At 51.7% G+C, this 14,282-nt stretch overlaps 2 protein-coding genes across 7 annotated transcripts in view; one reads left to right on the forward strand and one right to left on the reverse strand.

Annotated features, from left to right (window-relative positions):
• Window positions 1-3,158, forward strand: part of Gse1 (Gse1 coiled-coil protein) — a 360,992-nt gene extending 357,834 nt beyond the window's left edge. For all 6 annotated transcript variants that reach the window (XM_028752324.1, XM_028752357.1, XM_028752333.1 and 3 more), the window contains one exon: window positions 222-3,158. In XM_028752324.1, coding sequence (XP_028608157.1) covers window positions 222-356 — 135 coding nt within the window. In that variant the 3' untranslated portion in view covers window positions 357-3,158. The remainder of the gene's footprint in view (window positions 1-221) is intronic.
• On the reverse strand, window positions 3,040-12,312 carry Gins2 (GINS complex subunit 2). The gene is made up of 5 exons (XM_028752376.1): window positions 12,169-12,312; window positions 11,966-12,080; window positions 7,528-7,627; window positions 3,883-4,009; window positions 3,040-3,609 (listed from the first exon to the last, which is right to left on the reverse strand). Exons 1-5 carry the CDS (start codon window positions 12,256-12,258, stop codon window positions 3,484-3,486), a joined length of 558 nt encoding a protein of 185 aa, XP_028608209.1. The 5' UTR covers window positions 12,259-12,312; the 3' UTR covers window positions 3,040-3,483.
• Between the last annotated feature and the right edge of the window lie 1,970 nt (window positions 12,313-14,282).

Here is a 14,282-nt window from a genome sequence, read left to right on the forward strand (position 1 = left end):
TGTTTGATGTCAGCCTGGGACACAGGGTAAGATCCTGTGTTAGGAATAAAAAGATTTTATCTGAGAAGCCCTTGTGTTCCCCCACCCCGGGGCACATGTGCAGGGGTGGTCAGAATTTGAGCTAAGGCAACAGTACGCCAGGGAAGAATGTCCTAGCGATCTCCAGAAGCCACTCACTTTGCTGTATGTACAGATGGTTCTGACACGCATCTTCTCCCCAGGAGCTTCGGAGTCAGAAACAGAAGATGGTCTCGGAGCGGGAGCGGCTCCAGGCGGAGCTGGACCACTTGCGGAAGTGCCTTGCCCTGCCCACCATGCACTGGCCTAGGGGCTACTTTAAGGGATATCCGAGGTGACGGTTTCCCTTGCACTAGGCTGAACCTATAGTATAGAAATATTATCTATTTTATTACCTTGAATATTTAATATTTTTCACTGGGAGGTTTGAAGCTTACAAATTGAGAACGTGCCATGCATGAAGCGAAGGGTTCCAGGCTCCAGAGAGGATATCACCTCGACTCCAGGGTCATCGAGGTGCCTGTCTCAGCTAAGACTCAGTTTCTCTTCCTGAGGTCGGTGTTGTTTCCTCTTTTCTCCCACGTCATCCTTCTCTGACACTGACGCCCACCGTGCATGTGGCTGAGGAAGAGCCAGCTGGTCGTTTCTGGCCTTGCCGTGCCACAAGAGCCCAGCTTACTGTTGCTGCGGCCCTGGGGGGTTAAACCTCTTCCTCCCAGGATCGGGACAATGCTCTGGGAAAGGCTGGGTGTGTACAAGCAAAGGGCTCACCATCGGTCCCGCCGCCTTCCTGTGCGTGTGCGTCATCATCAAAGCCACAGGTCCTGGGAGCACACAAGCTAGCCGAGGCTTCTCCCTGGAACAGCTCTTAGGGAAAGAGGCAAACCCACACCCAGAAGTACCTTGTTTTCCTTGGGGGAGATGCGTGGAGCTGTCCACAGATAGCCTACCCACTGGATTGCTACCGCCGTGTGTGGTGTTTTCATACAAACGTACATTTTGAGAGAAAAGTCAAAGGTGCTTCAGCCTTGTACTGTGTATATATTAAAAAAAAACAAAAGTTTTGTATGTTTTTATTACTTTAATTATTGTTATAAAAAGCCTGCCATTTTTAATATGTGGTTTGGGGAATTTTGTTTGTTTTTCCTGTTTGGGGGTTTCCTTTGTTTTTTTGTTTTTGTTTTTGTTTTTCTGGATTTAAAAAAAAAAAAACAACCTTGCTTTTAATGTTTGTACTGCTGCTGGTCAGAATGTTAAAATGCTGAAGTTCTAGGAGTAGGAGAGCTCACCTGTGAGCATCCCACACAGCAGGGCTGAGGGGGCGCCTAGGGCTGGTCTGCTGTCCAGGGCACAGGGACCCGTGTGCAGCAGGGACTTGGCAAAGCTATGGGGAGCTGAGCCACTGAGACAGGCACAGCTCTGGCAGGAAAGCTCAGCACTGAGGGATCTCTCCCTTCCCAGCTTCAACTCCTCAGTCAGGGCTGACCAACTTGAAAGAGAACCTCTTCCTGCCAGAGCCTCTGACTGTCCTCCATCACGGAGGGGAGAGGAGGCTGAGCCTACCTTTGGCCACCAGGCTCAGTGGCTGTACAGAGCAGCTGGCTGGCAGTCTGTTCCCTATCCCTGCTCCACCCACCTGCTAAGAACCTTCTCGTTATCAGCAAACCCAGACAAGGAAGTGCCACCAGGGCCATCAATTAAGCACCTTCCTCTGCCCACAGCCAGTCAGAGATGATGGTCAAAGGAGAACAGAGGCCACACACTCTGGGCCAAAGTACTACCCGACTTCCCAGTTAGATGCTGCCTGTGCTCAGTGCTCCTTTTCCCAGGCTAAGTTTACCCTGATGACTAGAAGCTTCTGCTAATCTGTTTGGTAATGGCTTCTGGGAAAGGTAGAACCCATAACTTAAGACACGCACAGTCTCCCATCATCCCACAGGAATCCCCCCTGACTGAGTATATGATCCAAAGCAAGCGATGCCCTTCCAGGTCAGTGTGGGGCACAGCGGAGCCACTGACTAGCAATGCCTATGGCCTTTCCCAATGCCCTTGCCTGTCCCGAAGCTTCTAGGACCACCTCTAGCATCTGGAGACAGAATTATCCACATGCTCATAAGTAAAGTGACAATCAGAACCAGGTACAAGCCAATAAAGTGGCAGGTGGCCGCCACTTGGCCCACATAGGGCATTTTTCCCATCCCACAGTCTCAGCCGGATGAGGCTTAGAAGACCACAGTAGCCCCCTCCCAGGTACCACACTGTCCCTAGAGACCCCTCCAGCCTTTCCCTGCTACGGCTCTGCTCTAGGCTGGACTGTGAAATCAGCATGTCCGTGAGAATCCTAGCCGTTGACCATGTCTTCCCAGTCCACCTGCAAGTGGTAGCTGCCATCTGTCCTGGGTGGGAGGCACCGAGCTTGTGACAGGTCTCTGATCAGATCTTTTAAATACAACACTGTCTCATGTAATTAAGACCCGCCACCATCGCACATCAGTGACCAAGAGAGGGCTGTCAACACTTGGGTACATGGTGACCTGAAAACACCCACTTGCACCGTCACACCAGACTGTACCACTAGGGCGTCCAGAGCAAGCCCCACCCTAACAGTGGGCTGCCACAGCCAGGCTCACAGCACAGAGTCTCAACCAGCTAAGCTGAACTGCAAACTAGATGCCTCCCGCCCTGCCTCAGCTGCCCAGGCCCCAGCATGGAGCGGCCTGCACAGCAGGCCCAGCACCTCTGAGGTGCATTAGCCACTTTTAGCAGCAGCCTGTACTCTTTCAAGTACCAAGCTTTGACTTCACTACTTGCCGTAGCCTGTCCCCACTCTCTGATCCAGTGCTTAACTTAAACCCTAGAGGCTGCCGTGACCCGAGGAAGCATCTCACTGGTTTCGTGCTTGTGTGTGCCCTACGCCTCACTGCTGGGGCTGCGGCCCGACACCCAGGCAGGAGGGAGGACGGGTGCCTCGGTCGCTCTGGGGGCAGTTTAGATGCTGTGAAATTAAACCCGTTCTAAGTGTACTTGTTTGAATTAACTGTATTGTAATATTATTTGTTGAATGTAGTAATTAGGTATTTATGAATATATTGCTGTAATTTCTGACATCCCAAAAATAAAATCTTCCTAAATCATGTTAAGACGAAAGTCTTTCTGTATCAGCGGCACCACCACCACCACCACCACCACCCCAGCCTCAACTACATACAGCTTTCCACAGGTCAAGCTTGAAGACACTTGAGGTGAACTGAGCTGTCCCGACCACTCGCTGTGCTTGGCGTGCAGTCCTTGGTCACAAGAGAAATATGGGCAGAAGAGCAAAGTTGGCGGCGTATCCGTTCCATGGAGTTGAACTTGCTGACTTCTGACAAAGACGGGTAGCACACTTGCCACTCCACCAGTGTTCACACCCTTCCCCCACACTCCATCAGACACAGCAAAGGTTTGCGGACCAGAGGCCTCTGGCTAGAAGTCCTGAGACTGAGAGCTCTCGGAGGGCTGCAGGTTTGTACGGAGTTTGTACATGTGCTTGAGGGCCTGGGTGAGGAAGGCCCCGCTGCTGTTGATCTCCATCAGGGTCAGGTTGTCCAGCTGAAACAGAGAGGCCAGTGAGCAGAGGGAGTCTTGGCTTAAGAAGAAGCTAGACGGCTGAACAGTGAGTCGTTTGTTCCCGGCACTGAGGGTGAACCCAGTACCCTGTGGATACTAAGCAGTCTCACAGGAGCCATACTCCCAAGTCCCAATGAGCCACTATTGAGAGCACATGGCTGAGCAGGCAGCATGCCCTGACAACTCCCTGGGAAGCAGGCACACTGGCTGGCAGTGCCCACTGGCACCAGGCAGGGACAGGAGAGCCATGCCTACCTTGGCATGTGCCTCTTGCTGCCGCACAAAGCTGTCAGCAGATACCCGGAGCTTGGCCATGCGTGTGTCCCACAGATCTTTGATCAGTGTCCGGATGGTGTCAGCTTTGGGAATGTTGTCAGAAGCACTGAAGATACAGACAGGCACGAATAGAGAGGCGCTCAGTAAGCTCACCGGGGACAGGCAGAAATGGCTGCTTCAAACAGCAGCATAGGGGCAGGAGAGCTCAGCAGTTAGTGCTCTGTGCTCTTCCTGAGGATACCATCAGGCAATGCACAACTGCTTATGCCAAGGGATACAATGCATCCTAGCCTCTGCATGGAGAACCCGTGCACATAAACAAGTCTTGAGAAACAAAGCTTGAGCACATGGCTGTGACCCCAGTACTCACGACTGTGACCCCAGTACTCACAAGGCTGAAGCCAGGAGAACCAGAAGCTCAAGGCTGGATGTATAGAGACCCTGTTTGAAAGGGGTCAGGGAGCTTGGCACAGACTTGAGAGAATATGGGGGCTCTGTTCTCTCCTTGGGGGTTGGGATGTCAGCAGGTCAGCTTGGCAGCCATGGCCAGTGGCCACACGGAATGACAGAGTGGACAGTGACATACTGAAAGCTAGAAGTGGAAACTCATCCCAGCTGAGACAGGTGAGCACCTGGACACGCAGTATAGTGTGCCTCTCGTAAACAAGACTGGACACGCAGTATAGTGTGCCTCTCGTAAACAGGACTGGACACGCAGTATAGTGTGCCTCTCGTAAACAGGACTGGACACGCAGTATAGTGTACGTCTCGTAAACAGTAACACACTGGAGGGGCTGGAGACAGCTCAGCAGTTAAGAGCATATACTGCTCCTTCAAAGACCCAAATCAGTTCCCAGAAACCTACATGGGGCAGCTTACAAGCGCCTGGAACTCCAGTTCCAGGAGATCCCATACCCTCTTGTTTCCTTGGGCACTGCACTTACACACACATAGCCACACAGACACACACACACATGTAATTAAAAAGGAATAAGACTGTATCTTTAAATGAAAAACTGGACAGTTGGGACACTCGCTTCAGGATGACACAACCTGTGTTGTGTAACTTTATCTCAAGTTGGTGTTGAGGCTGCCTCAGCTCAGCAGATCCCTGGTTTTTACCAGTGACACAGGCTTACTACCCATCACCACCAGGAAGAGGGCAAGCTCCGTGCTAAGCCCTTTAAGTGGTATTTCTAGTCTCACAGAAGGCTGGGAGACAGGACTGCCACTGCGAGGAGGAAGTTCAAAACCACAGAGCAGAGCAAAATCTCAAAGCGGCCCGTGTCTACAGAGCTTACGGTCAGCAGTTAGTGACAACTTTCCTTCAGGACATACGTGAAGCCACCCTTTGAAGACATTCACACGAGACAGGGGTGGCCTCTGGGCTGGTCTAGAGCCTCTGGAGCCAGCCAGCTCAGGAGTCTAGGCAGACCTTAGAACAGAATGTGTGCACTGAACTCAATTCTGAACACAAGCATTTAGATCTTCGGCTTTGAACAGAACAATTGAGAACAAAGAACTCCAGATCTTCGTCAAGTGAACTACAGAACAAAGGCGAACTGGGTCCCTGGACCGGTGAGACAGCTCAGCATGTGCAGGGGTTTGTGACTAAACCTGACAACCTAAATCCAGTCTCAGGAGTTACATGCTAGGACAGAGCCAACTCCTGAAAGCTGTCCTCGGACCTCCATGTGCACGTCATCCCAACACATGTATGCCAAAAAACAGTTTAAAATTGTGTTTTTTTCAGACAGGGCTTCTCTGTGTAGCCCTAGTTGTCCTGGAACTTGCATCATACACCATACTGGCCTCCAACTCAGTGACCCCTGCCTCTGCCTGGGATTAACAGTTCGTACTACCACCAGCTGGCTAAAAAAATTTTAATTGGGTTCCTCAGTCAGATAAATTACACAGTAAGGTTTTGCTTTGATTTTTGACAGGGTCTTCAGGGCTGGAGAGATGGCTCAGTGGTTAAGAGCACTGGCTGCTCTTCCAGAGGTCCTGAGTTCAATTCCCAGCACCAACATGGTGGCTCACCATTGCCTGTAACTCCTAGTTCTAGGGGATCCGACTCCCTCACACAGGTAGGCAAAACAAAAAAGACAGGGTCTTACTATATAGCCCAAGGTGGCCTGGAACCCCTAAAGTAGACCAAACTGGAACTCAGCGACCCATCTGTCCCTATCTTTCACCCCCTCCCAGTGCTGGGATGAAAAGTATGCTACCACTCCCGAAGACATAAGGTTCTTGGTAGAGTGCCTAGTACACACTCGTCAGACAGTCCTGTACTGGCAGCAACAGCCTGGTTCTCAGTCATGCATCAGGATCCTCTCCTTTCCCAGCACTGTCCCCCCACTTTGCCAGTCTCTCTCAGTTCCCTGGGCCTCCCCATAAACACAGAGCCCATGGCCCATCATGTGCCCACATCAATCCCCAACCCCTCAGGCACACGGAGCCTTACAGCTCCTCCTACCACTGCTCTCTCTGCTCTCAGGAACATTCTGCTGTCCTGCCCAACCTTGTGTTCCCTACACACCTTCTCTGGCCCCATCAGGCCTTGCTGTGTCCTATGGACTCCCAAGGGCACTGACTGTGGCGGTTTAATGACCAGTTCACAGGGTCACATTATTCTCACCCAAATGGGAACTCGGGCCTACATGATCATGTTTACAGCTGCCCTACGGCCTCCCATCTCTCCAGGAGTACTTGAGGAGCTCCGCTCTTGGAAGGAGCAGGGACATAGGTCCTACTGTCCAGCTGCTCTAAGTGAGCAGCACAGTTCTGGCCTTGGTGCAGAGAGCAGTGTCCAGCCAGATGCTAAGTAGTTAGGTGTGAGCATCTGCTTTCGCACTGGAGACAGCCCCTGCCCATCTACTATAGTGGGCACAGTGCCACAGCACATGGAAGACTACAAAACTGCCCTGTGGTAAATGCCAGAGCAGAGCTCTGCAGACCCTAGGCCAGGAGGAAAGACCTGAAGCAAGAGGACCACTAAAGCCCAGAGTTCAGGACCATAGCAAGACCCCACATCAAACCAACCAACCAACCTGTTGTACAACAGACAGACCACTGGATCATAGAAATCCAGACTGAGAGCAAAGGAGAGCATGAGAGATGGGCGGGGCACCTGCTGTGAGCACCCCCACTTAGACTGAAGCTAGAAAGGCTAAGGGCTACAGACAGGGCAGCACCAGGCGCCTGGCCACCACCTGGAGAATAAGCCAGAAAGTTAGGACAGATCTGGATGCTCAAACCCAGGGCTTGCCACGCACATTTCTCTCTATGGCTCAGAACTAACGCCCACACGACACCCTTGACCACTCCTGTGACACACAGGGAACCCAAATCACACACATTCAGGGAAAGCAAGATTAAAAGAAGCTCGTGAACCTGGAGAAAAGGCTGCTGCTAGATTGTCAGGGGCCACACTACGACCCAGCGACAAGTGACAGGCCTGGAGTGCAAGCTCAAAGTAGAGAGAAGGAACAGAAGAGAACGGAGATGGCCTGGCCACCCTGCAGACACGTCCAGGTGACCTGTATGAGAAACGGGGTGTCTGAGCCCCCATGGAATGGGCAGGGAGGAGGAGGAGACTCGGAGGGTATACACTGTCTGACTCACTGATTCAGCAGGAGCTTCGTGATCTCCATGTAGTGTGGGCTGGGCACTGGGGTGAATGTCTCCTCTTTCCGCTCCTCGTCCCGCATCTGCTCCAATTTCTCTGAAACACAGAGGTCAGTATGTTTCACCATCACCAAAACAAAGAAAAAACACTTCGTTGAATTGCTTTCGTTTTTCAAGACATAGTTTCTCTGCGTATCCCTTGGCTGTCCTGGGCTTGACCTCAGAAATCCACCTCCAGAGTGCTGAGATTAAAGGCATGTACCCCTCCTGAATGAGAGTTTTTAATCCTACAATTTGACCAGGTGCTGGTACTGCCCACAGGGCCAATAAGCATGTGCGTTGCATTAAAAACAGTATGGGGCATTTGTGTCATGGACGAGGTGGCTCAAAGCCTTGCAAACACGTCTCAGGAAGAGCTGCCACCACAACCTACGTACTTTCTTCTGACCTAACTGCCCTCTACTCATCCCCGAAGCCAATTCTCCGTGACCTTTCAGGGCTGAGGTCCAGAGCTCTGAAGGTGAGTCTCCCCATACCCCAGGCGTACACTCCACCCTCTCATCCTGCCTAACTGCAGATCCAACACACCAACTCCTGACTGTGCCCACTGTCCACGACTTCCACCGGGACACCTATCCGGCATCCTCAAGAAGGCGGGCTCCAGCCGGGCAGTGGTGGCGCACTCCTTTAATCCCAGCACTTGGGAGGCAGAGGCAGGTGGATTTCTAAGTTCAAGAGTTCGAGGCTAGCCTGGTCTACAGAGTGAGTTCCAGGACAGCCAGGGCTACACAGAGAAACCCTGTCTCGAAAAACCAAACAAACAAACAAAAAAAAAGAAGGTGGGCTCCAACCATACCCTGGGCCATCTTGCTGTCCTGTGCTCTGCAAACCTCAGAAAAGAGTGACTCTATCCAAGAAAGAGTTGAGCGTCTGGCCACAGCTGGGCATGAGCCTTAGCTGCAGCAGCTGCTGCTGCTGCTGCTCCTTCTCCTCCTCCACACAGACCTTCAGGAACAGCTCCTACTGCTCCCTTGTAAGCACACGCAGACCAGCCGCAAGCAGCCTCCCCCATGTCTGCAAAAGCTTTGCTACTCCTATAGCCCCTCACGCTGGGGATGAGGTCCAGCCCCTCACCCTGGGGAGGAGGTCTAGCACTGAACTGGGCCCCTGCACGGGTTATTTTCTTTTCTACCATTTGAATCAGATCACAGAACACATCTGTTCATTGTCTCCACCAATGAGAAAGACTGGCAAGGCCAAACCTCTGGCCAGGATGTGGGACAGTGTGATCTCATCTGCAGTTCTGTGGAATTCTGATGCTTCAACACTCAGCAGGACGGCCTGGCAGCAGCTTATAACTTAAGAATCATCAGTCCTCTAGCTCAAAATGTCTGCACAGGAGGTATCTGTTTACCTAAGAAAACAGAAGTACAGGTGGCATAGCGCAGATACCCGTAACCCAGCAAAAGGGATGGTGGAGGCAGGAGGATCATCAGTTCAAACCCAGTTCAGCTACACAGCAGAAAGAAGCAACCTGGGCGACACGAGGCCCTGTGTCAACAAACCAAAGAGAAACACCTATCTACAGAAAGACTCAGACAAGGAAATCCTAACAATCTTATTCAAATAGTACAAAATGAGAAGTGACCCGGAGACCGGAGAGATGGCTTTGTAGATAAGGTGCCTGTCACCAAGCCTGGTGAAGGCCAGAACCCGCTCCTCAACAAGCTGTCCTCTGCTCACACGGGCACCACGGCACATGTGCAGACACACACGAACACAACAATGACTTTTAAGACTGGGAAATAGGTGCCGGGCGGTAGTGGCACACGCCTTTAATCCCAGCACTTGGGAGGCAGAGGCAGGCGGAGTTCGAGGCCAGCCTGGTCTACAGAGTGAGTTCCAGGACAGCCAGGGCTACACAGAGAAACTCTGTCTTGAAAAACCAAAACCAAACCAAACCAAACCAAAACAAAAAAAAAAAAACCGACTGGGAAATAGGGGGCTGGAGAGATGGCTCAGCAGTTAAGAGCACTTGCCTCTCTGTCAGAGGGCCTGGATTTGAGTCTCAGCACTCATGTGGCAGCTCCTACCTACCTGTAACCCCGGTTCCAGGGGATCGGACAGCATCTTCTAGCCTCTGAAGGCACCGCATGCACATACACCACATGCATGCATACATACAACACCCGTCCGTACAAAATGAACAAATACTTAAAAATGGGAACTAACCCAAATACCCACTCTCAGGATGGGTAAGTAGATGCAGAATACTCATGAAAGAGAAAACCTAGGAGAACAAGGTGATGACCACGTGACCACAGGGCCAACTAGAAACCACACATTTACAGGAAAAGACAGAGCCGCACGGCACATGACAGCATTGTTGACCTGAGATGCCAGGACAGACAGGCCTCCTGCACCCCTGACTGCTCCTCTCTGTCAGAGAGAGCACAGAACTCTGAACACCTTCTCTCTAACCTTGGCTGGATGAAACTGGTAAATGGAGCCAGGCTTTGGGGGCTGGGGGGCTCAAGATGCCCCTCAAGGCACAGGAAGTGGGGTCCCAGTTTCAAGACTATCAGAGTCACCCACCCAAGTTCAAGCACATCTCTAACTAGTCTGAGAGTGACTGGCTTAAATAGCCTGTCCTAGCTTGCTTTCCTCTGCTAAGATCAACACGGTGACCAAAAAACAATTTGGGAATGAAAAGGCTTGTTTGGCTTACTGGTCAAAGTCCACCATCGAAGGAAGTCTGGGCAGGGCCTCAGGCAGCAGCCACAGGGGAAGGCTGCTTCTTGGCCTGCTTAGCTTGTTTTCTTATACTGCCCAGGACTACCTGCCCAGGTGAGCTGCATGGCCCACAGCAGGCTAGACCATCCTACATTTATCAATTAACAATCAAGAAAATGGCCCACAAACACACCCACAGGCCAATCTAATGGAGACAATTTCTCAGCAGAGGGGCTCTGTTCCCAAGTGTGTCAAGTTAACAAGTCAGCTTGTGTCTGAGCCTTTGCTTCTAGGTCTTCTCAGGTGACTCCAGCTGAACTCACAGGGGGGTTGTCAAGAGTCTACATGATGCATATACCCCTCCCCCACAAAAATTAAGGACTGTACAGGTCAGGAGAAAGCCTGTCTGCACACACTTCCAACTCAAACTGCACAAAGGGCTTTTAACAAAGAGACGGGCAACCATCAACTCAATTTCTGATTTTCATCCTCTCTCCTTCCTAAAAACATAATCCCTCCATTACTTCCTAAGCCCCACTACCTAAGCCACTATTCCGTGCCGATGGTTCTGCCTATTTCTGAGAGGGTCACACAATCTCTAGTCTTTTGTGCCTGGCTTTATAAAGGTTATTTTCAAGGCTCATCCACCTCGTAGCATGTATCAGAGGACCATTCCTTCTGAATAATGTTCCATTGTAGGGTGGCTGTCCTTATTTGCTTTTCAGTTGCTATGAAAAAACACCGTGACCCCAACTTGGGGAGTTAAGGATCTATCTGGCCTGATCACAACCCACCATGGATGGACGTGAAGGCAGAAGCTCAAACAGGAACCGAGACAGGAACCAGAGAGTAAGGCTGCCTCTGGCTTGCCTGTCTTCTTAGACTGGACACCACCTGTCAAAGGGTGGTACCACCCACAGCGGGCTGGGCCCTCCCAATATCATTTATTAGCCAAGAGAATACCCCCCCCCCCACAGACGTGCTCACAGGCCAGCCTAATAGGGGCAATTTCTCAGTTGTCATTCCCTCTTCCCAAGTGAGTTGTCTTTGTGTCAATCTGACAAAACTAACCAGCATAGAGACTAGCTATTTTCACAGTCTTTGTAACAGAATTCCCAACATGCTAGCTGATCAGTTTAAAAAAAAAAAAAAACCCTAAGAAAAACAAAAATGCTTGTTTAAGGTTGGATCTCTGCTCCTCACACCCCCCACCCCAGCCCCAGCCCCAGCCCCAGCCAGAGTTTCTCTGTGTAGTCCTGGCTGTCCTACAACTCCCTCTGTAGACCAAGTTGACCTCAAACTCAGAGATCATCCTGTGTCTGCCTCCTGAGTGCTGGGACTAAAGGCGTGTGCCATCACTACAGCACCCTCTCCGCTCTGCTCTATTCTTAAAATCTATTATTATTGTGTGTACTCGAGTGTATAGGTAAGTCAGAGGATAACCGTGGTTAAAAATCTAAAATCCAGGGGTTGGGGATTTAGCTCAGTGGTAGAGCACTTGCCTAGGAAGCGCAAGGCCCTGGGTTCAGTCCTCGGCTCTGAAAAAAACAAAAAAAAAACCCTAAAATCCAAATAGTGTGTATCACACACACTATACACCAGCAAGCTGCTAGAACAGCTACCGACGTCGGTGTCCGCTGTCCGGGAACCTGGGACCGAAGTCCAGGTACAAGCCCGCCCACCCGGACCCAGGAATGCTCACCCACATCCATCCACTCTGGAGGTAGCAGACGGCACTTCTGTCTCTGTTTCAGGTTAATGGCCAGCCACAGGGGCACGTCCACGGGTAAGCCGGGGTTGAACGGTCCCAGGTCCCCCTGCAAGGACAACGGAGACCCCAGGTTTGGAAAGCAGCGGTGACCCGAGCATGACCCCGGGCCGCAGCCCCGTACCGCCCCGGCTCACCCCGATCAGGTAGATCTTGTCCAGACTGAAGTTCGGGATGATAGTCACCAGCTCCTTCTCGGCCAAAAACTCCACCTCGGCCGCGTCCATGATGAAGGGTAGACGTCCCAGGTCCGTCACCGCCCCTCCGCGTCCCAGAGGCCGCGCGTCAGCCGCTTCTTTCCCGCCACCGCGCGGGGCCCGCCCCCCGACCGGAAGACGGCCTGCGGCGGCCCTATAGACACGTTGCTCTCTTCGCAGCCTCCAATTCACAGCTAGTACGAGCCCGCGGATTGGTCAGTCGGTCAGAGCGGGGTTAGACACCGGCCCCGCCCTTCTATGGCCTACCGATGCCCTTTCCTGTACGTGAGCTCCACGCTTCCCGAATCCTAGTTCAGCTGTCAAGGGAGTTACAGCTATTCTCCTCACGGCCCCGCCCCTGTGCGTCACTACCTTCTCCAGGCCCCGCCTCTGGCCCGTTCCTTTATTTTCATTGGTCTCCGGCTCTGTCTCCTTTCCGCCTCTTGCCCGCCTACCACTCTCCGGCCCCTCCCCTACGTCCTCTGGATCTGTACGACCCCGCCTCTTGCCCCGCCCCTCTATCATTCGGCCGCGCCCCTCCTGTGCCCGCCCCCTTTCAATGTCCGCCCGCGGGAGGCCAAGGACCTACAGCTACTTGCTCCTTAATCTCAAACTCAGCTCCGGGTCCCCGGACTTGACTGGCCGGTCCACACAGACGCCATCCTGAGGAAAGGGTCTTCCCTTTAATTTTACAGTCTTTGCCTTTTCTACAGATGGTTAAAAAGCAATGAAAATGCGCCTCTCCTATCTGCTCCATACAGATCCTTCGAGACAGAGCCCAGAATAAGAACTTTGGCAAACGTCAGGTGAGACCACAGGGACAAGTTTGCACACGTTTCATTCCTTTATTATTATTGGTATTTTATTGCAGTTGTGCAGATGGAGCCCAATCCTCAAAAGATGATAAGCACACCTCTTCCACTGAGCTATACCCTGGAACCTGATGCCCTCAAGCCTTCTGTACAGAGGGCCTTGGTGAGCCAACAGCCCTTGAATCCCTGCATTAATGTGGCCCCGTGGGGGAATTTTGAATCAGGAGTCTGGTGAGCACAGCTGAATATAGGCGCTATAATTAGGGTGATTCCGGCAGAGTGCCAGCAGACCAGGGTAGCTCCCAGGGAGGAGTAGTTAATCTATAGCTGGTAAGGGTAAGAGAGGCTGGGTCTGAGTTTGAAACCCCTCACCATTAGGATCTGAGGTGAGGTGTAATCTTAGTATTCCAGAGGTGGAAGCAGAAAGATGGCCAGTTGGGGACAGTCTGAGTCACTCAGCATTTGCTATCTCAAAAAATAAAAATACACAAGGGTAGGGGTATACTCTATGATAGACGTGTTCCTCCCCCCCACCCCGCCCCATGTGCACAGCCCTGCTACAGTGGTTTGAATGAGAATGGCCCCCAAAGGCTCATGTCTTTGAATCCTTGGTCCCCAGTTGGTGGAACTGTTTGGGAAGGATTAGGAGGTGTGGCCTTGTTGGAGGAGGTGTGTCATTGAGGATGGGCTTTGAGGTTGCAAAGGCCCATACCGTTCCCAGTTTGTTTTCTCTTTGCCTCAGGCTTGTGGATTGGATGTAAGCTCTCTCAGCTACTGCTTCAGTGCCTGCCTGCTGCCACGCTCCCCTCCGTAATGGTCAGGGACTCTAACCCTGTGGAACCGTGAACCCTAAATTAAATGCTTTCCTTTATAATTGGCTTTGTTCACAGAGTCTTACCATGGCAATAGAAAACTAAGACATCTGAGTTCAAACACACACACACACACACACACATAAAGGATGTGCCGTCTGGGTTTTCTGTAGCCAGGCAGAAAATTTGCTCCATCTCAGCTAGGGCTCCTGACTGAGCTGTACTCTGTTTCCTGCAGGGACCCTGGACACGCTGTAATAAACCTGTGCTCAGGCTCCACCCACCCCATAGCCTGGTAACCTGCCTGCTGCTTATCTGTGTCAGAAATCATCTCTTGCAAACCCTGTGTCCCCTTCATGGGGTTATAAATCCACACAAATATATTCTCAAAAGAAACAAGTCAAAGGTCACTGGATTCTGAGTGACTACC

The sequence above is a fragment of the Grammomys surdaster genome, unplaced genomic scaffold (genome assembly GCF_004785775.1).
Source record: "Grammomys surdaster isolate TR1022 unplaced genomic scaffold, NIH_TR_1.0 128, whole genome shotgun sequence".
In the NCBI taxonomy this organism is placed as follows: Eukaryota; Metazoa; Chordata; class Mammalia; order Rodentia; family Muridae; genus Grammomys; species Grammomys surdaster.